We start from the raw sequence: 25,800 nt of genomic DNA, 5'->3' as shown, positions 1-25,800 counted from the left end.
CCCACAATCCACAATCGCACGCTTATCGCCTTTGCAACATCCATTGGGTCTTTGTTATGATGGGACCAAATCCCCCAAGTCCAGGTCGCCGGAAACGAGGCTGAAGGGCACGGGCTCTGCGAGCGCGACGAGCAAGTCCAACCCAGCCGCCTTCTCGCCGGTGTCTACCCCAGACTTGCAGAAGCTCAAACCCCGGCTCTTTGCGATGCGTAGTGGAGTACGCCATTTTCCGAATGCCGAATCCGAAAATGCGAAATGCGAACCCCGAATCCACCCTGAGGCTTCTTCGTCTTTTCGGTCTGGTGGACTCTCAGGAATTTGATGCCTCCACCGTCGGCGACCTCCACCCGTCGCTGTTGTTGCGGCCAGCGGCGAGCGTCACTGCCTGCAAGGGTCTGCAAAAGGACGTGAATGCGCTCATCGGCGCTGGTGAGAAGCGAATCACTTTGCTGCGACGATATCTGCTTTTTACTAGCAAATCGAGGGGCGGCATCTCTGTCTTCTCGTCTTTATTTTTGGAATAATCTCGATAACTCCAGGCTTGCTTACAGTACTGGATGTCTCGCCGAAGCCCCAACATTCTTCAAACGGGCACTGCATATGCACGAGCCCTACTTTCAGTCCCGCGACCGAGTGTTCACATGAGCTCGGATCGTCTCCCAACAGAGATATGCTATCAGCATCGAATGTGCTCAAACTGTTCAACACAGGCCAGAAGAAAGCTACTTCAGGACATCCATCTCATTTTGTAAGGGTCGACGAGGGCCAGGCGCTAGGACTGGGGCAATCGAGCCGAGATGCCCCATGCCAGGAGTCGTGCAGGCTCCTGTAGAAAGAATCTTCAATGAGCGTGTAGACTCAACCGTCTACGAGGGAACACGGATGGTTGAAAAGGGAATCTAAGCAAAGCCGACGTCTGGCTGTGTTCGTGATTTACAAATCGGACGCCGTTGTTGCGGCTGCTGGGCAAGCTTAAATCCCGACAATGATCGACCGCGCTACGTCTGCAAGTCCCGACAAGAATCCACCGTTGAAGAAATGGCGTGGCGGAAACTCGAAATTTCTCTTGGGAAGTCTTTAAGTACCACGCGGAAGTTGGTTTCTTGGTCTCCCTGGCGTGATCGCTACCATTAGCTATGGACTAGTAAAGTCTTTCGACTTGCCTTTGTTTGAAAACAACCTACAAAACAAAGAAATCGAATCACTGCGAGCTTGTCACCCTCTGACTTCTCTCGACTCTCACTGCGTTTATTTTCGAATTATTCTCTAGTATTATTATTCTGAGCGATCCAACACCTTTGAGGTTAGAACATTAACCCATTGGCAGTGCCCGACGTATAATCTAATCATGAGAGTTATCATATCCTCCAAGGTCATACCGCACAATCGACACCCTCCGTGGCTGTTTCGAGTGCGGTCCTCGACCTCGTTTATCATCACGACAGTGTGGATGTCTACCTTCACCGTAAGTCGAGTCAAGTATGGCCCTGCAAAGCGTCGGCTAAATGAGTTTTTTGTTGCCAGGACTTTCTTCTTTATGCCATGGTAATCAACCGCCGATTATCACTGCAGCTGAACAGGATTGACGCTCAATAGATCGTCCCTGTCATGCCAAGTGCACTCATGACCCGCGCTAGTGTGGAGTACAACGATCGTAAGTACTGGCTCTATCTGCTCCTTGGTCTTAATCACTGCCTATGGATCATGACAATTGATGCTCACATCCGATCCAGGCGAATACTGGATCAGCGTCCTCCTCATGTGCGAAGCCGGCGCATCTCTCCTCCTCTGTCCAGTCTTCGGCTACCTCGTCGATACCGCCCGAACCCGCAAACTTCCTTTCGTCGGCGCCCTCGTCATGCTAGCCTGCTCGATGGCTATCCTGCAAGTCTCACACTCGCTCGCAATGTTCATTGCAGGCCGACTACTCCAAGGTGCAGCGGGCGCACTAGTCGTGGTTGCTGGCTTTGCGGTTCTGAGCGACTCTGTGTCCCAAGAGTGCCTTGGACAGACAATCGGTTATCTGGGCTCCGCCATTGCCTCTGGTTTCTTACTCGGTCCTTTCTTTGGTGGCTTTGTTTATGATACTTTGGGGTATGATGCTGTTTTTTGGGTGACGCATGCCATCATTGTGGTTGACTTGACGTTGCGGGTGGCCATGATTGAAAAAGGCACCGTCGCTCTTTGGATGCAAAAACCAGATGGTGGAGCGGTCCTGAATACCGACCACGAGGCTGAGTCGGGTACAGTGCTCGAGTCTGATCATTCTTCAGGATTGAATCGTTTCCCCATGGTTCAGATGCTTAAACAGCGTCGGGTCTTGATCTCCTCCTGGGCACTGCTGGTGCATGGTATCTTGCTGTCAGCGTTTGATGCTGTGCGTTATCCTTGATATATGCATGCCTCTCTCTCGGCCGGAGGACTGACTTCTCTCTAGACTCTATCGATATTCGTCGAGACACGGTATGGCTGGTCTGCGCTTGGTATGGGGCTCATCTTTCTCCCATTGGCAATTCCTGCTTTCTTCGAGCCATTATTCGGTTAGTTCCTACATAGATATGCATCCTACCTACTGTTCGACCATTCACATCGCTACAGGATACATCACCGACCGCTATGGCGCACGCTTCGTCGCATTTGCATTTTTCTTCCTCCTGTCCCCGACACTCATCTGCCTAAGATTCGTCGAAGCCAACACACCACCAAACATTGCTCTTCTCGTCATTCTACTTCTACTGAGTGGTATCTTCATCCACGGCTGTGCGCCAGCGATGTATGTTGAGACCCAGCTCGCGTTGGCAGAAATGGAGCTCGAGAGACCCGACTCTCTTGGGAAGAAGGGGGCAGTGGCACAAGGCTTCGGACTGCAGTGCATGTGTCAATTCATAGGAGTATTCTTTGGTCCTCTTTGGGGAGGCTTCATGAATCATCAGTTTGGGTGGGAGACAATGTCGGGTACGTTGGGGGTGTTGGCAGCTTTGACGGCCATGTCCATGCTGTTTCTTGGAGAGTTTGAAGATGGATATGAGGAAGATGGAGAGAGGCGACCACTTTTTGGATAAACCCATCGCCTTTTTATCTTTATGCATTTGCCAATTGGAAAAGGAATATTTTATTAGTCAAAGGGTTGCTTACATCGATCAGACGGATGCGCCCTCTAATTGCCGACCTCATTGTATACTTCACTTGAGCTCTTTTTGGCGACAGTATAGAAGACAGCGAATACACCGTTCTTGAACGGTACCGCTTCAAGAAATTTCCTCGGTGACACTTAAGTCCCCTTAAGAGCAAGCGCAGGCTCTCAGATCCGACTCTTCGACAGACACAATCCTCAAACTTGACGGCCAGCAACTATACTTGGGTATTGTAGTGCAAATGCAATCGAGCTACCCGAACAGGCGACTCAAATGCAGTTGACAAAAGCAGCCTTCGGGCCGACCGCACCGGAACTCTGAACAATGCCCGAATCCAGCAGACGCGGCGAAGTGGGTCGGCAGGGCGGATCATCGATCGCCAGAACTTTCCCTTTGAGGCAGGCACCAGGCAGACGTCACTCCGGGGATCGCAAATATTCTGGGGTTATCACCGGACAGTGGGACACTCTTTGAAGATTCGCGTTGGACTGTCATCGGTCGATCCACCAAGTCCCCTCATAAATAACTTCAGAGACCACCTCGTCTTCACCGGATTCTTTTACACAACCTCACCTACTCGGCTTTGCGGATTGAAGCCTCGATGCTCGGTCTATTATCTCGATCATCTCGATCAAGGTTAGTACAAAGGATAATCAATTCCTGTCCCACCCATCAACCGGCACGGCATATCAAAAACGTACCGCTGACCTCAAACCTAGAGCAATTTTGCAACCACCAGAAGACGCAGCATATAATCACCTAAGCCCGTCCTTCAGCACCAAAACACCGCAACCATGACAGACACAAAGCAATACATCTACCTCCCCGAAACAGCCCCCCATCTCGCCACAATCCTCAGCTTCCCATCCCGCTGCTCCACATTCCCAGCCCTCCACAACGCAACATGCAACGAGATAATCGAGCTAGCCGCAACAATCGCCCACTTCGAGCCCGTCCGCCTACACGTCCGACCTGAAGATGTGCAAAAAGCCCAATCCCTGCTGAACCATCGCATGGCCTCCGCGCCCTCCACCGAAAGGGACCGCATCACCCTCATCCCGGCCCCAACAAACCACATCTGGGTCCGCGATACCGGCCCCATGTACGTGCGGGACGCGACGGATCCATCCATGCGCGCGGCAATTGACTTCCGCTTCTGTGAGTGGGGGAATAGCATCGGCGAGTTGATCTACAACAACAGTCCCGATAAGAAGGGTGCTCTGCCCGACGGTTCAGACTGGCCGGTCCTTGATGCTGAGCGTCGGGCGGAGAATACGGCGTTCGCGGAGCGCGTGTTGGAGTTGGAGGGGGCAGGTGTGCCGCGGGTTGTGTCAAGGGTGAGGTTGGAAGGTGGTGGGATTGAGATGGACGGGGAAGGGACGTTTATGGCGATGGAGAGTAGTGTGACTGTTCCGTCGAGGAATGAGGGGGTCTCGAAGGAGGAGATTGAGAGTGAGCTGCGGCGGTTGTGTGGGGTGAAGAAGTTCATTTGGATTCCTGGGAGGGAAGGGTTGGATATCACGGATTATCATATTGATGCCGAGGCGAGGTTTATTCGGCCCGGTGTGGTGGTTGTCGGCAAGCCGCATGTTAAGTGTCGGAAGGTGTTTTGGGATGTTTATCATGAGATGCGAGAGATTCTGGATGTGGCGACTGATGCACAGGGTCGCAAGCTTGAGGTTATTGATATCGAGGAGCCGGACCCGGAACTCGTTCAGGGCGATGTTCCCGGTGAAGAGAAGGATGTGGCTGCATCGTATGTGAATTTCTACTTTACGAATGGCGGGCTGGTGATTCCTGCTTTTGGAGATGCCGAGATGGATCAGAGGGCGCTGGAGACGCTGCAAAACTTGGTTCCTGAGAGGGAGGTTCGGCAGGTTGCGGTGAACGCGTTGCCTAGAACGGGGGGTGTATTGCACTGTACTACACAGCAGGTACTGTGATAGTGTTGGTGAGGCTTCGCCCAAATGCTGCCCATGCTTTTTGGTTCGTGATTCGGACCAGTGGAGTTTTACTGGAAGCACATCTCATCTTGTTTCGTTTTTCGCTTGTATTATATCAGATCGAAATTCGACATTATCAGAATCATGCACAGCAGGCTTAGTAGAGGTCTCGATTGAATTTGTACAACAGGCCTGAGTCGAGAATCCTTTGATAAGCTGAGAGAAGAAAAAGAAATAATTTGAACTCGGCTGTACATCCAATCCAATTCCATCTCCAAAGAAACCATACATGCAGAACTCAAACACCGTCAGCGGCTCTGCAAACCCGGGTAGGTACAACAGGCAAAGAACGAGAGAGAGAGGAGATAGACCAGCTTCGTTGAAAACTGCAAGTGTATATCTGTTTTTCTTTTCTTGTACGTCATCAAGAAAAGCAAATTCATCAAAGCCCACATTCGGCCAAGAATGGACGAGTCAACGCCATTCCCAAGACACCTAGTCGAGAATCCAACGCCAAACATGACCAAAAGCAAAACCAACAAAAAAAAAAAAAAAAAAAAAGGCAGAGGTCGGGCATGAAATCGTAAGGGCGAAGCTAGCGGTAGCAAAAAAGCGTAGCATAGCAGAGCTCGAGATATCCCACGGGAAATCCGTATTGGTTGTTTTCGATCCAGAAGTCAAGTCTTGCCAAGTCCGTAGTGTTATGTACCAGTCTTACTAGAGCACACAAAGATCCCTGAATTCTCTGGAGAGGTCGAAATGAGACTTTTACAAGCTCAGCTGGTCGATACTGCCGACCCTTCCACCACCTCCCAGTCTTCCACCCCCCTTAGTGACCATCCCAAGCCGGTAAAAGCGTTCTTCGCCCGCCGGCGTCCGGCCACCGATGTACCACTTTTCCGGGCCGAGTGCATCGCGGAAACCACCCGATCCACTGGACGAGTCACTCCCGCGGCGTCGACGATCTGGACCGTGGTTGATCGGGATGGGCGTTGAAGAGGATGGGGTCGGGGGTGAAGAAGCGGTCATGGAAGAAGAGTCGTGATGGTAGTGGTGGGCATTAGCATTTGCCCCAGAGTTTGAACTTGAGCTTGGTGGTTGACCGGGTCCTGCGGCCGAGGAAGAAGATGAGGCATGGTGGTGAGAGGCTGCCGATGAGGACCCGGCTTGTGCGGACGCCGACGCACCGGGGCTGGCGGCCTTGGTGGCTATCGTACGAGCATTTTGCGAGATCTGTGTGGAGGAGAGAGTGGAGGAGCCGGTTGATTGGGAGGTGGCTTTGTAGGTCGACTGGGCGCGAAATGCGGCCAGGAAGTTGGCGATGAATGGTGGACGGTTGGTACTCATGATGTGCGATGGGCTCCGATGGCAGAGAGCCCAGGGGATTGCAAGGTGCGGACCAGAAGGTTGTAAGATCGAGGAGACCTCAGAGAATATAGAGTTGACGGTCTGAGGGGAAGTGGAGGGGAAGATAAGATGGGGGCGGAGTACGAAGTGGTGCTCAACCGGTTGCGTTCGCAAAAAAGCGGAGCGAACGGCGGGGGAGGATCCCGACTCTGGCCTATTCACTCCGACTCACCAATCAGGCCGGGCGGATTATGGGCATGACGTCGAAAAGAAATCGGAGCCTTTCCACCTTAAGTGGGATGTTCGGTATATACCTAAATACTAGTGCACTAGTCACGGTGGAATAAATATGCTACACTAAGGAGTGTACTACTAGTACTACTACTGGTAGTACCTTGAGGGATACCGGGACCCGGGTACCTTGGATGGATGAAAGTTGTAGAATAACAGTGTCTATTTCTAGATGCTTTTCGAATAGAACAGAAGCCCTCCTAACAATGAAACAAGACGGAAACGAAAAGCAGCTGAAACAGACAACACCCTAAATCACACCTTAACAAGCCCGATGCGCACATAGTATGTCCGTGCCGTGCCGACTGTACTTACAGGAACGAAGCCATGCACATGCACCGGGAAGAGAAACCTTGGAAGAGACGAGAGCAAGAAGCAGACAACGCAGAAATCACTGGTCGAGAAATCCCGTAATAATTTCAAGAGTAGCCGTCCCACAACGCTTTTCTCTGTCTGTCTGTCGAACATTCGCGCAAAAGAACACATGCCCATGTCTATAGTGTGGACGCCGAACGAAACCACCCGCCATAACGACTCGCCCACTCCTGGAGCGGGCGGAAGTCAAATCAAATGAAATCAGACTCGCAGTTCAACCACCGTATCAAAGAAAAACTCGCCCGTACAAAAAAGAATGCGGTCCCAACACCGGATGGGATCTGATCTGGGAAGAATGGGAAGAGCGTACTAAGAAGGGTAAACAAATTGGGAAGGATAAAAAAAAGCCATCAAGGACGCGAGAGGTACATAATAGGACAAATCACGAGGTAAAGAAAAATAGAGAAACCGGGACGGACACCAGAAGCACAAGGGCAACGCCCGCTGCTAGCAGCGGAGCCGAACGGGTAAAAGAGACGAGCGGAGGTCGCAAATTTTGCTGAGAAGGCCATTGAAGGCTCTAACCCAAGGACCGCCTAGAAACACTTTCACTGATGTAGCAAAGAGAGAGACAAAAAAACCGAAAATGACTTTTCAAAGCTTTCAAATCATCGCAAGAGAGAACCGCTGATGATTAAAAAAGACTTCTCGTTCTCTTTTCTTACCCAATCGTTCGTTGCCCTGCGATTCCGAGCCGAGCCGTTTACTGCCGAGCAGGCTGAACGGTACCTAAGGAAGCCACATCAGCATGCGATGTTCCCCGGCACCTTTCTCAGTAACGCTTACCATCTGGGCCGCCCATAGTAGAGGCCAGATACAGTCCATTCATGCCATTCTCAGCGGCGCCGCCGGCGGTCGTAGCGGGGTAGAACTTGCGGTCGGCATCGACGGGGGCGTGGATTGGCTCCTGGCCGGCAGCCATGGAGTGGGGGAAAACGTGGTTCATGTAGCCGTCGGCCGCGGGTGCACCATGCTGAAACATCGAGGTCCAGTCAACACCAGGCTGACTCGAATGGGGGCCGGGCATCACCGGATGTTTGGGGTCGGGAACGACCAGGGGCTTTACCTGTTCAAGAGGACGATCAACACTCAGTTGCTGGCCATTAGAGTCGGCTCCATGCTGAATGAGGTACGGATTCTGCTTGGGGGCGGCCATCCAGGGGCCTCGCGACGCCTGGCCGGCGTACCCGTCATCTTGCGGACGGGTCAGGCCGTTGACCGGCGACATCGCGAATCCCAGATGCTGCTGATGGCCATGGGCCATGCCGTTGCCATTGACGGCTCCCTCACCGAATTGCGCACCCATCACACCATTGGAAGCCGGGAGGGTGTTACTAACCTCATCCATAGGTGGAGGCTTGGCGGTGTTAGCCGCCGCCACCGCAGCCTGCTGCTGCGACCGCTTGAGATGAGCTTGAGGGTGCGACAGGTGGGTCGCGCCCGTGGGGTTGCCTCGACGGATCGAGCACTTTTGGAAGTGGCGCTTCAAGATATCGCTGCGGGAGAAAGTATCCTTGCACAGGACACACATGTACGGGCGGTCACCAGTGTCTGGAAGCAAAAAAAGCGTTCTGTTAGCCTTTGTTTCTCTTCAAAGTTATCCGGGAATATGCCAAAAGCGAAATTTTTTTTCTCTCCTCTGTATGGCTGTCAATAAACTCACGTCTCAGCAGATGGCGCTTCAGGTGTTTGGCGTGGAGATAGGTCTTGTTGCAGTGCGGGCAAGGGAATTTGCCATCCGCGTCCTTGGCCGGGATGGTGGTACTCTTCGCAGCACCATTGACACCGTTGGCGACCGGGGTCGCGCGGCCCGGAACGCTCGGCAGGATACCGCGGCGGCCCTGGGAGCCGACGACCTGCGTGCGTGGCTGTTCCTTCGCGTAGGGGGAGCCATTCGCGCCGTTGACATCGGGACTCATGCCCCAGGACTTGCCATCAGAGTAGCTAAAGGCACCGGAGGGCATGCCGTTGAAGTCGCGACGGTCGCGCGGGGGAGCGGGAGCGATAGGCTGCGGGTAGCTCTGCGCGGTCGACGCGGGAGGCAAAACGCTGGTCGGGGGAGGAGGGTAGGACTGAGACGGGTGCGCCTGTGAATGGTTAGGATAGCTCGAATACGATGGCGAGTGGCTACCGACAGTCGTGTGCGGCATGATGGGAGCCGTCGAGGCTCCGTACACGTCGTGGGTGGACGCAGGAAAGCGCGACAGATCCGGTCGGTACGGCTGGCCCATGTACGGGTGCGGTGCCGGCGACTGGGAGTGATGCGGCTGCAGCGGAGGCAGCGTGTGCGGCTGCGACACGGGGTACTGAGGCTGCATCGAGTATTGCGGCATGGGCATACTCGAGATGGGGGTCGAGGAGAGTGGCGTGGAGCCCTGGGGCAGGCTGGTGGACGGAGGTCGCGACGGGTGCTGCGATCGGGGATCCATCATTGGCGAAATCAAGGAGGGGTGGTGAAGACGCGAGGAAGAAACTGTTGTGTATGGATTTGGCGTGAGAATCACGAAATCATCGAACGTGTGATTCTCGTGTCGAAGAGTTGTTTTCCCGCTTGGAAAATTTTCTGACGCGGACAGGACCAGGTCACGGGTCAATTCGAACGGGACTCGAACGTCAAAAGTTGCTGAGATCCGACTCCACCAGGGATGAGAGTCAGAAAGAGTGATGGAAGGAGGAGAGAGGAATGCTTGGTTGGAGGAAGTTCCCCACGGTCACCCACCAGGCACAGAGTCGTGTGGGAATCAATCCGCACGTTCAGCGGCGATGGGTTCTGTGATCCACCAGGGAAGGAAGCGGGCTACCTTACCACCACGCAAGTGGGTCTCGTAGGCCAAGTAGTCAGATCGGCCTCACGCGTCGAAGAAAGAGAGAGCGAGCAAAGACGAGGATATTGCAGGCAATTGGGGAGAATTGCGCAACGACGAAATGGAGATAGATTTTTTGTTCTCTTGCGGACTGATGGGAGAAGGAGAAGAGGAGAAGGGGGGCGGTAGTTGAAAAATTCAGTAGGTAGTGACGGAAGAGCGGGAGGACGATCGCTTCTGGCAAAAAGGAAAGCGAAAATGAAAAACCCCAAAAGAGGTTGGCGCGTAACGCTTCCGTAAAATTACGAGGCGAGTCGCCCCCGGCGCTCTTCCGAGGCCGGTCATTCTTCCTCCGGTCGCAGTCCTACGGTACGACAGATTCTCTACTACCTAGGTAGTACTCTACTAAAAGGTAACTAATGGAAAATCACAATTCGATGGATTAATGCAAGTTTTATGGAATGAGATTGACTGGAAGCTCCCTAGGGAGTCTGCAACACGCCCAAGCATCCTCGCGGTTGGCAGAAAAACATAAGCGGAGGGAATGAATGCGATCAGGTCCCCAATCGGTCCGAGAGTCATCACCGGTCGCGGCGCCTGCTTCCAGAGCTATTTCTGATTATTGGCCAATGGCCGACACTGGAGCGATCACGGCTCGACTCTGCTCCAACCGAGCCGTGCCAGACTGGCAGCAGCAGCAGGAACAGGAACACGAGTCCTGTCTGCTGCGACAGACAGCTCAGCGTGTTCCTGGCGGATTCTTGGAGAACTCGAATGGAGTTCCCAGGCACACTATACTTCCGTTGGAGTCGCGGGAGATAGCCCCCCTGTTTTGGGCTCCGCAGTGGCTTGACAGCCCCGCAGCTCAACACATCAACATCTCCTGCAGAGCCATTTGGAGGTACATGATATGCAGGCGCAGGAGATGGGATTGTGATGTTTCGCGATGGGCAGACCTAGACCAGACAGGATCTCTCGCACTGATCTCGCCGCACGTCATCCCCGGAGGAGGCCGGTGAAGCCGGAAGCTCTGGTGGAAAACGAGGCGTAAAGGCACAAACCTTACCCCCTCCTCCATCTGCATGAGTTTGTTGTTACATATGCACACTGGGAGGTTGAGAATCGCTGCAGAGTCGCTCCTCCATCACCTTGTCCCAACCCGGTACATACGACGTAACGGCCCTGCAGTGCCTGCTACTCAGGTACTTTTTTTGGGCGCCGTAGCCGCCGAGGCAGGGGGGTGGGGGGGGGCAGTCGCGCACTGCTAACCCCGAACCTTTTGTCCGCGACCCTAAATATTAGTCTGCTACAATAGTATAGGATTGACAGAGACACTGGCACAATGTCGAATTAGCCGATCCTGCGGACGCAGCACCATTTGGACAAATGATGGGGGGCTACACGCGGTGTTTCGTACCACGGGGGCGTGGTCCCTGGTCCGAGGCGTGGCTTGGAGCCATCTCGACTCTCTGTTATTACTAAGGCAGTGCCAGATCTGGACGATGTCTCACTAGTCCGGCAAGGTCTACGATCTGATACTGCTGCCTGTCCCCCAACCCGGCGGGTGTTTGTGAGAGTCTGTCGTGCCTCCCTGAGGGTGCGAGGAGGGTATAGATTGGTGGTACATGCGACGGTCGGCAATCTGGGGCCCTCCGAGATGTCCCCACCAGCAGAATTTCGCGAGGGCTTCGAGAAGTTTGTGGACCAGGGTTCTGCAGAATCAATACAGAAATACTAGTCCCGAGGATACCAGGCCCATCCGCGTGACTGCTGGTCTTGGCGTATTCAAGACTGCTCAGGGCTAACCTGACCATGGGGTGTTTTTTGTGGTACGATTTTAATCTTAATAATATTATTAACGGCATTAATTCTGAACATTAATACATTCATCTCCTGGAAATACCACGTCCCGCGACGGGCGGCAGCAGATGTTCCAAGGCACTGCGGCCGAGATGACGGAATGGGCAGGCCTCGGCTAAGTTTCTTTTTTCGCGCGTCGGTATTCGTGGCGGCGCTCCCGATGCAACTGCTGTGGACATCGGCAGTACCCTAACACCCTCATACCCTAAGTGCCAATGTTCTAACTGCTTTAAATGCTCTAGGTGATTAGGTGAGGTTAGCACATCCTTGGTCCATTCGGCATCGCGGTCCACTCGCAGACACGATGGCAACCACCGAGGAGGGTCCCGAGACGGTTCGGTCCACGAGAAACAAACTACGGTGAAGGGGCACCAGGCCTGCAGAAAACGGGCCCTCGAGATCCAATCCACTTCAGATCGGCAGTATTTTTCTTTTCGCGCCAAAGCTTGGTTCCTGACGGTCACCCATCGAGCCCATCCCTGTCGTCCCCGCCAGTAGGGCTATCGGTGCATCGACTCCGTATGCAATTTGAGGTTATCGTCGAGCTAGTTAGTCCACACGCTCGTTGTACCCTGCGCTGTTCCGCCCCCAAACGTTCCACCTGCTCGCTGCGAGGTCAACGGCAATGCGAGATCGCGCAGATCGTCCGCCTCCCCTCGTTGCGTCTTTGGCTCGTTAGTCCCGAGGTTTACTACTGTACTAGTACAGGAGCAGTGAACTGGCACCACGACGTGTGAATTCCCTTTCTCGGCCGAACGGGCAGCATCGCGGACCATCACAAACAGCGGTGTCCAAATCGCTCAAGAGCACAGCATATTTCCGACGTAGGCACGCTAACCAGCCTCCCCGACGCGAGGAACTCATCCGATTTCCCTTCTTGAGTAGTACTACGAGCCTCGTCCCGGCACAGGCCGGAAAACAGCGCCAGCCAAGTGCGGATCGCCGAGTTACAGGATGCACCGCGGCCAATCATGGGCCCACACACGGCGAACGAGGACGCCACCCACCTCATGCATCGGGCCTAGTCGCGACTCGGGCTGCGCCAGAAGGTCCTCTCTCGGATGTATTCCGATTCATGTATCCGATCAGAAGCAGCTTCCGTGCAGGGCATTATTGCATGGTCAAAGTACAGTCGGGCCTACTATCTACTATCGTCGGGGGAGGGTACAGCGGCCGGAGTACCAGGCACCCTGGAGATCTGTATCTCCATCTGACAGCAGTGGGCTCTCCCCATCTCCATCGCGTCTCCGTCTCCATGTGCGGACCGGGGAGGAGGGCGTCCTCCGTCCCACAATGACAGAGTTGCGCTAAGTCGCCAACCCAACAATTGAATACCGACCCAGCCATTATTAGCCGCCGTACCGTGGACTTGGGATTGAAAAAGGATTACGTTTTGCCCCTGGCTCAAGCCGCCCGTGTTTCGGACCCTCAGCGTGTAGACTTTTTACGGTCCGTACGGGCTCGTCGACGGTGTCGACGGCAATTTCTATTAATAATAGATAAATTACAATGTTGCCATTGCCACGCCATTGCCATTTTGCCGTTACGCCCGTCTCGTTCTGCAGGCCGGTTGCAGTGGAATGCGACCGAACATGATGAACCATGGCTGCCTGAACCTGAACCGCACATGCCGACCACCTTTTGGCGATTGGCTCCATCCGCGTTACCCCAAATACACTGTATCATACCGGACCCACTATCCCCGAGTCCACGGCTTCATGCAAGAACGCTACCGTGGGCAATTCGAATCATGAGCAAAATGTGTGGTCAAGGAGATTAAGGGCTCGCCTACTTCTGGAATTGCATCGCATTCCCAGTGGCCAACACGGTCGGCAGCGGCGATCAGGAATCACACAGCGCGTGACTTACGTCGCGACCTGTGAAAAGGGGGAAAGGCTGATGTGGCGTTGCGCCCGTGTATCGCCTCTCTGGGCAGTGTAGACGACAGAAAGTTCGCTCGTTTTTGGGGCGTGAATTTTAAACAGTGTTTGGGGTGAGTCAGCCTCGAGAATCCTAATACCGTCGCAAAGTTTATTGAATGCCGATTAATTTGGCGACAGCGAGGTTCTGTTGGGAGGGCCTGGGGAGGGCATCGAGTCGGTGCATGGTTGGATTAAAGATCTGAACTGCATCAATTAAGCATATCTAATCTTTCCGTCCCACGCGCCCATGAGCGTAGTGTAGTTACGCCATGACGGTGGGACTGCAGGGGTGGATCTTCAAACTGGTGGAAGCACCTGTGAGGTGCACAGATATATATCCATCCTCCATGTCGTACATGCCATCACATGACCTTAGGTGCTACAAGCAGCGAGCGAGGTATATGAGGCCGTGAACGTTCTGAAGCAGCCACCACATCCCTGAGCAGTAGCACACTATGCACAACACAAGAATTCTCTCGAGATTGCGATTAAACATCAAGTCAGAACAAGATATCTTTATCTTCAGTCATCTCCACATTCATTAATCCCCGCCATGTTGTACATACAAGGTTAAACTGGTGGAGACACTCGAGGAAGCCCACACCCCCATCGCGGGGAGCCACACCCACCGTAACCTAAAAGTGCTCGGATGAGACGCTGGCGTAGAAAAGTGGACAATTTAGAGTGGATAATCCTCAACTCCATGTTTTGCGGTGGTAGTGGTCGGGAGCCGGTACATATATGAACCCGAAAATCACAATGCAGCCGAGCGAAGCCAATATTATTCCTCCTTTTACAACACTAACTACAAGCATCATCCACCGACTTAGAAACGACTGTGGCTTCTGGTTCCTGATGCTCAGGCTCGATTCCCTCGCTAACCTCCGGCTCCTGCTCGACATGGTGGATGGCATGGGCTACGTTCACGACGGGGCCAGTGAACCACGATCTCGCATCAACAAACCACCAAATAATCACCATCAGCATCGGTCCTCCGTAAACGACTGCAGTCCAATTCATGAGATCCGGACCGAGGTCAGAACCAGTCACGCTCGGAAGACACAATATGGGAAACATTAGAAGAACAAATGCGACACCTAGTCCTCCAATATAAGTACCATACGGGCCGAGATTCCAGGGACCCTTGCGAAAGCGGTTTCCAACGAAGAATACACGAATAGAGATAGGAATGCAGAAAGCAATGAATTGCGCGATGGCACCGATGGAAAAGAGGGCCCCGATGGCGACAGACCCCGCCAAAATGAGCAAAGTCATGATGATACCCAGGACGGCGTTGAGAATCACCGCGTTGACAGGCGTGTGTGTGTACCCATTGACCTTCTTCCAGATATTCGAGAGTGGGAAAACATCGTCGCGGGCGTAAGCGTAGGTCACGCGCGATGCGGCAACCATACATCCCTGGCCCATGGAGAATCCGCAGATAATGGTCAATCCCAGGATCCCCAAGGCTGCCTTCTGCGGCATTACCTGTAGAAGGTACGAGGCCCAGGGCTGGCCCAGGTCGGAGTCGATGACGGCTTCAATATCGAGAACTGTATATGCGACGACGAGTTGGAGAAACCAGCCCATCAGACCTCCGACGCCGGAGGTGAGGACGATGGCTCGCGGTGAGGCGATGTTCGCATTCGAACACTCCTCACTGAGGTGGAAGGGAGAATCATATCCGCTCATGGTCCATATAACCCCGACAAAGGTCATGAGAACGGCGACACCGTCGGGGAAGTCGGTTTGGTTGGTTATCTCGCCCCATACTCGTTTGGAGGGCGTGAATTTGGGGCTGTTGCTTGTTCCTGCCGGGATTGCGATGAGAACGACAATCAGCGCGAGAATGTTGAAAGTGGATCCCCAAGAGTTGAATTGTGCAACACGTTTGGTTGGCATACTGCTTATAGCGGCGTGGATGATCATGATCAATGTCGTGAGGAGGAATGTCTGCCAGTTCGTGGGCACGTAGTCGGGGTTGGTGATGGAACCCGCGGCAAGAATCATGGCAGCTAACGCGTAGTCGACAGATGGCGCTGCTGTTATCTGGCCTAGGAAATTAGACCATCCAGTCAGCCAGGCTGCAAAAGGTCCATATCCCGGGGGTGCGAGAACAGCGGCTGCGTAGTATAGCCCACCACTGTGATGAAGGCAACAGGTTAGCCATACGGCTCCGAGGGTCGTTCGGTATCAATTTGGTATAGGCTTTCTTACCTCGTTGGCATTGCCGAGCATAATTCTGCCATCGACATTGCGATGCATTGAATGAAGGTCATGGCGATGATCCATCCCCACACCATGCCGGCCGTCCCTGCATATCCCATTCCTTTCCCAGTGTCAGCAATTGGTCTTCCAACGGGATGGTGGATCGCGCACCGTAGTACAGGGTACTCGCAAACGAAGGCAAAAGACCGAGAACCGCAAAACTGACACAAAAGGTCGTCCACAAGGAGAACTCGCGCTTGAATTCCTGCTTATAACCCAGGGCCATGATCACTCGCTCGTCGGCATCCATTTCATGGTCCGTATATGGCACGTCGCCATCCGGCAGCACGGACGTGACTTGTGCATGATTGTCATTGTAATGTTTGGTGGTTTTCGAGTTTGATTTATCAATCTCCATCGTTCTGTTCGCACTGTCATTCGCAGGGATAGAGGGTAAGTCAAGGAACCCTTGCAAGGAACGAGATAGAGGCCGATAGGAAACGGTGACAATGGAGGATCGTTTCAAGAAATTTCCCGCCGTTGGTCGAGATCTGTACGACCACGAAGGGGAGTCCGACGGTTTTAAACGACCGGCCATGCGGCCAGGAGCTAGGGGGTTATCGGCTTATCCCCATGCTATGACGATTCGTTGGTTCGCGCCATCAAATCGCTAACGCTGCGATAGACCCAAGCCCACCAAGCATCAGGCCTATCTAGCCCAGCGGGTCTCCAGACCGCCGCTAGAAGGGCAGGACGAAGCGGAGGTCAAACCCCAGGGGCGGCCTGTCCGACAGCTCGCAAAGGACATAGTGATGAGCACGAGAGTAACCGAGGTCGCTTTGATTCGGCCGCTGGATGGCGCATGGGCATTTTCCATGCTCTGACAGCCAACTTGGCAAAGGCCAAACTCAAGAAGGAAGTTTCAGGCGTTGAACGAGCCGATTATTCACAGGGCTGCCTCAGGTGATTGTTGTTATCAGCGGGCGATAGCAGCTGGGGAGATAAGCCCAAGCTGGGGGCTACCCTAGCCTGGCCCCTACCCTAAGGTAAGGTTAGGATGGACTCTGTGGATCGGATCTTATCTGGCGGGGGGATGGACCTGCTGGATGGGGAAAGGCTTTAATTCAAATGCTTGACACACTCCGCCGATGCTCCTCAAACGACCTAAGATGCGGGGTGAGCTGAGCCCCATATCTCCACTCACCATGAGGTTGAGTGGTGCCAGTTTAGCCGGTTGAGCAAGGGAAAATCGAAACGAATTTAGAAAAATGAATTCCAAAGCAAACACCATATTTGACTTAGATTCTGCTAGTGATTAAGCATCCAAGAGCTGTCAGGGAAGGGTGTGGGGGGGCGACATAGGAAGGTAGTTGTGAATGTAACACCCCTCCCCCCAAAATAATACTGGTGACCTAAGTTGACATAGGAAAGATAGGCCGGCTTCGATCCACCCTGACCAATACCAACAAGGGCGAGGGCATTGAAGCATCGTCAGCAAGTGATTCATCGTGTTCATGAGCAGTGCCATGACCATGATCCCTTCCAGCATACACAAAAGTGTACGAACGGTGAGGATTCGAAACAGCCCTCTTGCGTCGGGCCATTTGCGCAACTCACCTGGACACTCACAATAAGAGAGCTGCTCTTTGAACCGACCCAACTCTTATGCAGTTAGGCCCGCTTGCAGATGTCTTGCTTGATCCAATGTACGTAGGTATACGTCAACCCAACCTTGTTCCACTGGACTATCACGGCCTCGGAAAGTTACTAAAAGCCGCTTGTTGGCTTTTTTCCTTGGCCAAGAGTTATGAAGGTTGCAAGATCCGGGTGTTCCCAGTCGACTGTTTCAAAGACCGCAATTACTGCATCTTCGAACCCAGTCATGAACAAACGGACAAGCTGATCTTCACCATGTCCTTGAATGGCATTCCAGAACCTTTCTATCTTTATAGGCGTGGAAAATGGCGAAAAGGTTGAGGCATGCTCTTTTAAATATTATCTGGCCAGACGGAGAGCACCCTCTAATCTTAATACAAAATGTAATTTGACTCTAATCCGACTGAGTTCGCGATCATTATATCGACCAAAAACATGCCAGTAACCCTCGAGAACTGATGGAACTCCTCGAAAAAGCAACATTGTGAAAAGAGGGTCCTAGTCTCATGAGAGCAGTAATCACCAGTTGCCTTGAAAGCATGTTCTCACTTCCATCTTGTTGGTCGGCGAGGTCAAGGATCTGTAGAGTATCGAGAATACTCGTTGCCATACCTTGACTTCTCAAATCGCTTTTGCTTTCGTCAGGGTTCATTATCATCTGGCCCGCATTCAGGAGAAACCTCCGTCATCGGTAGATGCTTGCGACTTGTTGTATTCTTTTCTTCGTTTTGGAATTGAGTGTCATTGCCGACAGCTGACTGGGAAGTATTAGCCACCAAAAATCTGCTCTCGGTAGCGTTGTTGTTCACTCCGACTAAGTAATACATGGGCTTAGGCCCTCATGATTCATTTGGTCGGCAGCTTGCTCTTGCTTCGAGGCGCGGTTAAAGGCGGCATTTAAAGAAAATTTGACGTTGGGTCTTTGAGGACCGGGAATGACCTCTTCCATTGCACCAGGACAAGTTTATTTATGTATTTTGGGAATCGAAGTATGTCATGGGGTCGATGTGTTACAGGAAATGATGGAGATATCAGAAAAGTACATGAGTTGGAAGATTGAGGACTGCTCCGACATTCTTCCTCGCCAGCGGGGGACCCATTTCTCTCCTAGCCAAGACCGACAACACCACCACTACCATATTATTACCAGATCGGATATTGAGCCCAGCATTTATATCAGAAAGGTATCGTTGGGTAGGCTACGAGAAAGTATACGGAGCATTAACTGGCAAAATTATGAAGGACGCTATATAGAAAAGATAAAAGAGGAAGAGATTAGATAACAGAATGAATGAAGATTGGAGGATAAGATCTTGAAAATAAAAAACAAGCTGCAGCTGGGGACGGTCTGGCCAAGGATACCAGTTTCAGTATTACTGGCAGAATCCTTGGCGATCGTCACTCGCAGGCCAGTTCGAGCGCTGCAGGAACTCTCTTGCTGCTAGCGCAAGCTTCAGTGGAATCATCTAGTATTGCACCAGAGCCAAGGCGGCGTTGTAATGCTTCAGGATCATTTCGGCTTCAAGATAGGCCGCCTCAGTGATCTCTCGAGTCTGTTGTGCCGCCGCGCAATGAACTCTCTTCCTACCTTTCTTGGTACCATTTCTCTCTTTCTTGGGACCTAAAGCCAACAGAGCCAAGGTGTCATTGCGATACTGCTGGACCTTTTCCACTTTATCATAGGCCGCCTCGATGATCTTGAGAGCTTCTCGTGTGGCCGCCCGACGAATCCTCTTTTCATTCTCGGCCTTGCGCCACAACCAAGAACTCTTTTCGATATCGAAGAGCTCCTTCTTCTTTGCCCAGAAGCATCCAGTGGCGTCATGCTCGCTGCGGTCGGTGGCATCGGTTGGAGGGGCACGAACTGTACCGAGTCGGTTTGTGACTCAGGGAGAAAGAGACGATTGAGAGTTCAGGGACGATACTACTCACGAGTCTTGTTCTCCTTGGGTTCAGTATCGTGGTTTTTGACCTTCTTGAAGTCAGGCTCGATGTCGGCATCGCTGCTGTCCGACTCGACTTCGGTACAGCTACTGTACGAGTCCTCTCGGACCCGCTTCTGGATTTCATCAGTACAACATGCTAATGATCGAATAGCAAGGTTGGAATGTCACCTTAGGAAGCTCCATAACGGCTATTTGATGGAATCGATTGTAAAAGAATAGAGGGCCTCGAGTGGCTGAAGTGTGGATGGTTAAGGGTCGAGGAAGGATGGGTGAAGAAGGGTGGTTGAAGAAAGATGGAGGGGAAAGTTTAAGAGGAGGAGAGGAAAAAGATGAAGTATCACATAAAGAATAGAGAGAGAATGGGAAGGAGCGCTGTACTGGTACTGTGAGGTAGGGAAGGAGCGACGTAGTGTGCTTGTCTCGTAGGCTGCGGCGGTAAGTCGAGCTGCGTCGTGCCTGCCACGACCCTAAATTAAGGGTTCTGCCCAAATAGCTGTCTATCGCCCCCTTCCATGTGGCTGTCTGCTCTCACATCCGTGGCTTCCAAATGTTCTAGTAGAATTCCGAAGTGGTGGTCGAGTTGATGGGCTGGTGTTGACCAAGTTATACTGACAATTGCCAGACGCCCATCACCACTATCAAAAATAACCGGCTCATAGCACTTTGGCACTACTTTCTCCCACGTGGCTTTCCTCCTACGGCGTTCCAGGAATACATCACAGAAAAAGCCAAAGCAACGATTACTAGTATTATAGTAGAATGCAGCTCCTCTGATTGGCTGAGACAGTTATAGTCACATGACCACAACCCGACCCTCGACGAAAACCGCCAGCGAGATCTCCTTCCTGAGATTGCACCACGACCTACCCTCACTGACAACAATGGTATGCCTGCATCTACCCCGCTACCCTGAAAAATTCCGCCGTGGTATTCGTGTCCTCTGGACTTGGCTCAGCAGTGCCAGCGATCAGAACGGGGTAGCCATTTCCTGCATGCACCCATAGTCGAGCCACCCGGAATGACCGCCGCAAACATCCAAGACCTCTCAAAAGCAATTGATCACTAACGATGCCAATTTCTGATTTATAGGCCTTCGCTCCCACTCTCCGCCGCGCTGCGGCCGCCGCCCCCTCCTCCGCTTTCGCATCCAAGTGAGACAGACTCCCCCTCCCCGATCTTCAGTGTATGCTGCAGGCGGATACAAGCTGTACACAACTGGAAGTTCCGTCGTGGATATTTGTGCTTTGGAGAGGGAATTTGGTCATGGAAGTGCACGCTTTTGCTAACAATATACAGCTTCGCCACCCAGCGTGCCGTTGCTGGCTTCACCCTGCCCAACGCTATCCGGGCGTATGTCTATCCCCAGAGCTTCAAGGACAAGGGCCTCTTTAGTACAGAGCGCATGCTGACGTTGGATCACAGTGGTACCCTGGCTGGCAGCTTCGGTGTCTTCGCCGGTGCTGCTGCTCTTTTCTTCCTCGGCGAGGTTCCCCGTGTCCGTCGCGACATTCTGCAGCAGTTCCCCTTCCTGGACACTTATTTCGATCGTCCCATTGCCCCCGAGGACAACGTAAGACATCCTACCCCAGTTGGAGTTGATATTGGAAGTCAGGCTAACTCGTTCCAGCCCTTCTAAACTATATTGTTGTGTTGTCGGCGCTGCTTTGGCACTGAGCATTGGAGATGAGGATTCGGATCCGTGTGTAGAATAGCGATGAAAATCTTACAATTCAATTGTATCAAGTTCCCATCATAGCACGGGGTGTAAAATTGTGTAAAATAGTATACGAGGGTACCTTCTTGTATAGACCACGACATGGAAGGGTCCTGGCTGATCGCAGGGTACTTATTAACGAGGCCGGGAGTATACACTACTAAAGTACGGCGCAAGACTCCACAACAAACTGACATGGAGTCAACTATTGAGGAGAATATAATTTTGAGTTGAAACTCATACGAAAAGAAAGTATATATTCGAGCATGCAAGGTCAGATACCGTGGAGAAACAGCCTGGGTTCAAATCAAATACAGTCGAAAAGGAAAATTAGAATAAAGAGGAACCGTGCAGCCTACTTAACACCGGAAACTGTACATGCATTTTCATTAGTCGACCTTTCCAGTCGATCCTCCGTTCAGGATACCTTCCTTGCCGTCGAGGTGGAAGAAACCACCACCGCCATTGGAGTTGCCAATGATACCACCGCGGCCAAGTCCAGTACGGCGCAGGAGTCGCCCACGACCAAAAATTGTGGCAACAGCCACCGTGAGACCGAGCAGGATGAAGAAGAGAATAGGGTGGCCGCTGAGGAAGGAACGGGTATAGAAGAAGAATGTTTCCAGCGTGCCAATGGTCGACTTGGCAGCCAGTTTAGGAGGGGAGGAGATGACGAGAGGAATAGTTTCAAGGATCGAAGTACGGGATGCCATGACCGGGGCTCCACTCGAAGCGGTATCCCAGTACCGGCGATTCTGTTCACAGATTAGCGTATGTTGCCAAAAGTCTTCGCAAATAATGGACAAGGCTTACATCTTCATCATTGATAATGACACGGTCGCCATTTTGGACATCGATGCCGTAGGTAGTGCGCAACCAGCGTTCCCAGAAATCACCATCCACCCAGGCGAAGGCAACAGCCTTCTTGTCATCTTCGCGAATGGTGATACGCATGTTCTTAGCAGCGCGGAGAGCACGCTGGTCGTCGCGGTCATCAGCCTCTTCAATACGCAACTGCTTAGCGTCTCGAAGTTCTGAACGCTCGAGGCGGAAGAGCTGCACTTGCTTTTCCATCCATTCGAGAGCTGCTTCTTTCAATTCCCGCTTGGACTGCTTGAAATCATCGGAGCGCCGGCGGCTAAGAATACCGAGCACAACGTACTTGCCATCCATGATTTCGCGGGCATTGGAAGCTGTGAGTTCGGGAACAATAGGCAGCCAAACAGTCTGCATCCAGGACAGAACCTGGCGGAAGTCTCTCATGTCCTTAGGAGCAAGGGCGTTGTAGTAGTTCGCCCGTCCGTCACGGACCACCAAGAGTCGCGGCCATGTGGAGATCTTAAACCGCTCCGCGAGGGCAGCACTGCTGGTCTTGACGATCCGAGCGTGGCCCACGAGGCTAAGAGTCAGGCGATCCATGGCACGGAAGTCCTCTGATGTAGTGGCATGATCGTAGAAGTACAAGAAGAGGACTTCTTCGGTCTCTTCCAGTTCCTTGAAAGTGGCCGCATCAACATCTTCAATGCGGGAGCCAGGACCAACGGCTTTCTTTGTGTACGAGAGCAGGTCTCCAAGGCCACGCAGGCCGGTATATTCTACCCTCTGGCCACCTCGGAAGAAATACATGGTAGGGAAGGCGCTGACACGAGCATCTTCGCACAAACGAGACTCGATGTCGCAATTGACTTCACCCACATTCAATGTGTCCTTCATCTCCTTGGCCATTTCCTTCCAGCTGGGGGCCATGGCTTGGCAATGACCGCACCATGGGGCGTAGAACTTGATGAACCAAGGGTCCTGTGTAGTGGTGACAAGCTTCTGGAAGCTTTCCGCGGTGAGAGGGACAGAGACGCCCTGCGGGTTGGGAGGCGCCGATTTGGGCTTGGTCTGGTGGTCGGTAGTGGTGCCATCCGACTTCGAATCCTTCTGAGAAGCCAATTCATTGTACTTCCCGCCAGCCTGCGCACCGGCCGCAGAGTCCTTGTCCTTTGCGAGCGGAGAATCAGGCTCGGCACTCGAATCAACGCTAGTGGCGCCAACCTCGGGCAGCTTGATGCCCTGAGGAGGTCGGGATCCAGGCTTTACCGCCTCCAGCTTCTCTTCGATGAGGTGGCTCAGGTCCTTGACTGACTTGGCACCGACATGCTTCTCCTTCTGCTCGCCCTGGTCATAGAACGCGAAGATCGGCCATGCCGAAATACCCAGTTTCTCGCAGAAGTCCCCATGGGCCAGACAGTTCATGGATCCGAAATGGAAGTTGTAATATTTGGTAAACCCGTTGAGGGATTTGGGATCGGGCGATTTGTTAGACGTGGGGGAGAGCGGGTTTGAGGTCTAAAGTGAGGAGGAATTTAGTCTGTGATTTATGTGCGCCTGGGGATGTCACTCACGTAGTAGTACTCATAGGTGGTCTGGTAGGCCGGCGCGGCCTTCCGGCAATGACCACATGATGGAGAGTAGTGCTTAACGAGCCTAGAGATGGTCAGAACATTGATGCATTTGTTGTGATACCGTACTCACCAATAACCATCTTTCGTGAGCTCTTCGAAATTTTCTGGAGTCAGCTGGGTCACTGGAGGCACATCCAGGCCATTGAAAACGGTGGGTTGGTCAGAGTCGAGTCCTCGGGATCCTCTTTTCTCCAATGTCGCAGACGCGGCCAACGTCGGGACGGTCAACAAGGAGAAGAGGGACCACCCCAACCAGGAAGACTTCATTCTGGTGGGAGAGAGCGTTCAGCCTCAAGAATGGAATTCGAAATGAGAGTAGAAGTGAGCCCGCCGATGCTCGGACGGGTTGTGAACGAAGGACACTGGTCGAAGGGAGGGATTGCGAGATGTCACAGGTGGCACATTGGACCCGGGGAATGGGCGGGCAAAAACAGGCTCCGAGGGCGCTGGTCAGTCGAATCGTAAAGATGAAGGTAGTGTTGGACGACCAAGCCCCGAGCCGTAGCAAGTCTATTCGGACAGCACTCCGAAAGAAACGATATTCTGACGCGCGCGTTGTAGACAGCGGGAAGAAAAGGTGGCTCCCCCTGCCCCGTTGCCCGTTACAGTACAGTGGAAGGCCAAGTTTATCCGCTCCGGCCCGACTTCGAAGTTCCCGTCTCCCTGGCACCAAGTGCGCCCGCAACCACCCATTCCGCACCTCACACTCGCCAAAATGAGGGCTACACTCCGGCTGTTGGCCAATGTCAAGCCCCGGTATCTGGAGCCTTTTGCTCCGACCGGATTGACCGGCCTGACCACCCATCCAAGCCCCCGACCGACTCTGATCTACTATTACTACCAGACCTTGCACAAGCTCCAGTCCTTCCCTGAGTCGTCCGCATACCGCCAATCCGTCGAGGCGACCACCCGCCACCGTCTTAACATCGTCGAGTCGAAGATTCCTCCCGGTTTTGAGGCCTGGAAGGAGCGCGTGGACAAGCTTCTGGAGGCCGAGCCAGAGCGCTTCGCATCGCTCAAGCAATCCGAAGGACCCTTCCGCTATGTCGGCCGTCAGGTCGCAGACGGAACTGATGACCCTCGTGGTCAGGCCTGGGATGGTGAGGAAGAAGGCATTAGCACCGAGGGACCTGTCCGCACCCCGGAGGAGTTGGCCGAGTGGGAGAAACTCATGGAAGAGGCCTCCAGAGAGCCATCGGCAAGTGACTGGATCCGGGGCGAGGTGAAGCTTGAGAACGAGCCCGCTCTCGAGGCAGACCAGTATGTGCATGAACCACCAGCAGTTATAGTACGTGGCTAATACACTTTACAGGGTTGCTCAGATTGAGAAGGAAATTGGCCACGGCCTCCTGGAAGAAGTCATTGAGGTCGCCAAGGCCGAGCTGCAGCTCGTTGATCAAATGCATGACGCCAAGGTGTAAGTGAATACCCGACTCTTGTCTTGACCAGACTAATAACTTGATTCCAGTTGGGAGGAGCTTGAGGAGAAGCCCGCTCCGGGCCAGTGGTCTTATTTTGAGCGCCATTAAATCAAGGATTGAAAAAGTGCGCGAGTATACGGCTCCTGTAACTATTAGAAGAGTTGTTTGAATACATTTTTGTTCTACGATTTCAACTTCAATTATTGGCCTGAAGTCTCATCATACTTGATAACAGGAACAAGTCTTGACAACTGGGCTGACTGTTAATATTCTGAGATTGTGACTCTGGTCAGTTCGCAATGGCCTTCTCTGGGTCGGCGACGTTTCTTTAATCCAGAAAACATTATTGTTAGAACTTGGATGCTTCTGTTTGACGCACACTGCGGGGCCTTTCACTGTGCTCATCTGATTTACCTCCTTCAAATTGCTTTGAGGAAGAATATGATCCACCTCGGATGATTTGTACAGGCTTAGTTAATCTAATTAAAAGAGCTGCCCTATGTGCTCCATATTGTAGTCGATGGTGTCATATGGTAACTACGAAGACCTTCCCTAACCACGTTCCAACGTTCCGTAGTTCCTGGACGGGCTGCGTGCTGCTGCGCGGATGCCTCGACCCGCCCAAAGGCGGTGAGCTCCGGCGGGAATCCCTTGTGGACACATACATTGTCCCTGAACGACCTTCAGCTCTTCGCCAGCCAGGTTATCTTGCTGGTTCTCGAAAGATCA

At 52.8% G+C, this 25,800-nt stretch overlaps 10 protein-coding genes across 10 annotated transcripts; 5 read left to right on the top strand and 5 right to left on the bottom strand.

Annotated features, from left to right (window-relative positions):
* Positions 1-248: 248 nt before the first annotated feature.
* N7532_000521 (uncharacterized protein) lies at positions 249-524 on the top strand (the record flags this gene model as incomplete). The annotated part of the gene is made up of 1 exon (XM_056613025.1): positions 249-524. The coding sequence occupies one exon, from the start codon at positions 249-251 to the stop codon at positions 522-524; it is 276 nt and encodes a 91-aa protein (XP_056480249.1).
* Positions 525-1,348: 824 nt separating this feature from the next.
* N7532_000520 (MFS transporter) lies at positions 1,349-3,062 on the top strand (the record flags this gene model as incomplete). The annotated part of the gene is made up of 6 exons (XM_056613024.1): positions 1,349-1,465; positions 1,525-1,545; positions 1,597-1,654; positions 1,734-2,377; positions 2,438-2,540; positions 2,599-3,062. The coding sequence occupies 6 exons, from the start codon at positions 1,349-1,351 to the stop codon at positions 3,060-3,062; spliced, it is 1,407 nt and encodes a 468-aa protein (XP_056480248.1).
* Positions 3,063-3,928: 866 nt separating this feature from the next.
* Positions 3,929-5,077, top strand: N7532_000519 (agmatine deiminase family protein; the record flags this gene model as incomplete). The annotated part of the gene is made up of 1 exon (XM_056613023.1): positions 3,929-5,077. The coding sequence occupies one exon, from the start codon at positions 3,929-3,931 to the stop codon at positions 5,075-5,077; it is 1,149 nt and encodes a 382-aa protein (XP_056480247.1).
* A 768-nt stretch (positions 5,078-5,845) lies between these two features.
* Positions 5,846-6,424, bottom strand: N7532_000518 (uncharacterized protein; the record flags this gene model as incomplete). Its single annotated transcript, XM_056613022.1, has 1 exon — positions 5,846-6,424. One exon carries the CDS (start codon positions 6,422-6,424, stop codon positions 5,846-5,848), a length of 579 nt encoding a protein of 192 aa, XP_056480246.1.
* Positions 6,425-7,793: 1,369 nt separating this feature from the next.
* On the bottom strand, positions 7,794-9,522 carry N7532_000517 (C2H2-type zinc finger protein; the record flags this gene model as incomplete). The annotated part of the gene is made up of 3 exons (XM_056613021.1): positions 7,794-7,819; positions 7,877-8,641; positions 8,754-9,522. The coding sequence occupies 3 exons, from the start codon at positions 9,520-9,522 to the stop codon at positions 7,794-7,796; spliced, it is 1,560 nt and encodes a 519-aa protein (XP_056480245.1).
* Positions 9,523-14,477: 4,955 nt separating this feature from the next.
* On the bottom strand, positions 14,478-16,302 carry N7532_000516 (amino acid permease; the record flags this gene model as incomplete). The annotated part of the gene is made up of 3 exons (XM_056613020.1): positions 14,478-15,819; positions 15,894-16,005; positions 16,056-16,302. 3 exons carry the CDS (start codon positions 16,300-16,302, stop codon positions 14,478-14,480), a joined length of 1,701 nt encoding a protein of 566 aa, XP_056480244.1.
* Positions 16,303-19,006: 2,704 nt separating this feature from the next.
* On the bottom strand, positions 19,007-19,669 carry N7532_000515 (uncharacterized protein; the record flags this gene model as incomplete). The annotated part of the gene is made up of 3 exons (XM_056613019.1): positions 19,007-19,425; positions 19,473-19,599; positions 19,655-19,669. 3 exons carry the CDS (start codon positions 19,667-19,669, stop codon positions 19,007-19,009), a joined length of 561 nt encoding a protein of 186 aa, XP_056480243.1.
* A 698-nt stretch (positions 19,670-20,367) lies between these two features.
* N7532_000514 (cytochrome b-c1 complex subunit 10) lies at positions 20,368-21,122 on the top strand (the record flags this gene model as incomplete). The annotated part of the gene is made up of 4 exons (XM_056613018.1): positions 20,368-20,463; positions 20,576-20,637; positions 20,783-21,056; positions 21,114-21,122. 4 exons carry the CDS (start codon positions 20,368-20,370, stop codon positions 21,120-21,122), a joined length of 441 nt encoding a protein of 146 aa, XP_056480242.1.
* Positions 21,123-21,589: 467 nt separating this feature from the next.
* Positions 21,590-23,917, bottom strand: N7532_000513 (putative disulfide isomerase; the record flags this gene model as incomplete). Its single annotated transcript, XM_056613017.1, has 4 exons — positions 21,590-21,955; positions 22,014-23,534; positions 23,591-23,672; positions 23,721-23,917. 4 exons carry the CDS (start codon positions 23,915-23,917, stop codon positions 21,590-21,592), a joined length of 2,166 nt encoding a protein of 721 aa, XP_056480241.1.
* Positions 23,918-24,365: 448 nt separating this feature from the next.
* Positions 24,366-25,179, top strand: N7532_000512 (complex I NDUFA5 subunit family protein; the record flags this gene model as incomplete). Its single annotated transcript, XM_056613016.1, has 3 exons — positions 24,366-24,910; positions 24,963-25,067; positions 25,119-25,179. The coding sequence occupies 3 exons, from the start codon at positions 24,366-24,368 to the stop codon at positions 25,177-25,179; spliced, it is 711 nt and encodes a 236-aa protein (XP_056480240.1).
* Positions 25,180-25,800: the final 621 nt, after the last annotated feature.

The sequence above is a fragment of the Penicillium argentinense genome (genome assembly GCF_028826775.1).
Source record: "Penicillium argentinense strain IBT 30761 chromosome Unknown utg000001l_segment0_segment0, whole genome shotgun sequence".
NCBI lineage: Eukaryota > Fungi > Ascomycota > Eurotiomycetes > Eurotiales > Aspergillaceae > Penicillium > Penicillium argentinense.
The sequence above is the reverse complement of the archived record's forward strand: the minus strand, read 5'-3'. Positions and strand labels throughout refer to the sequence as shown.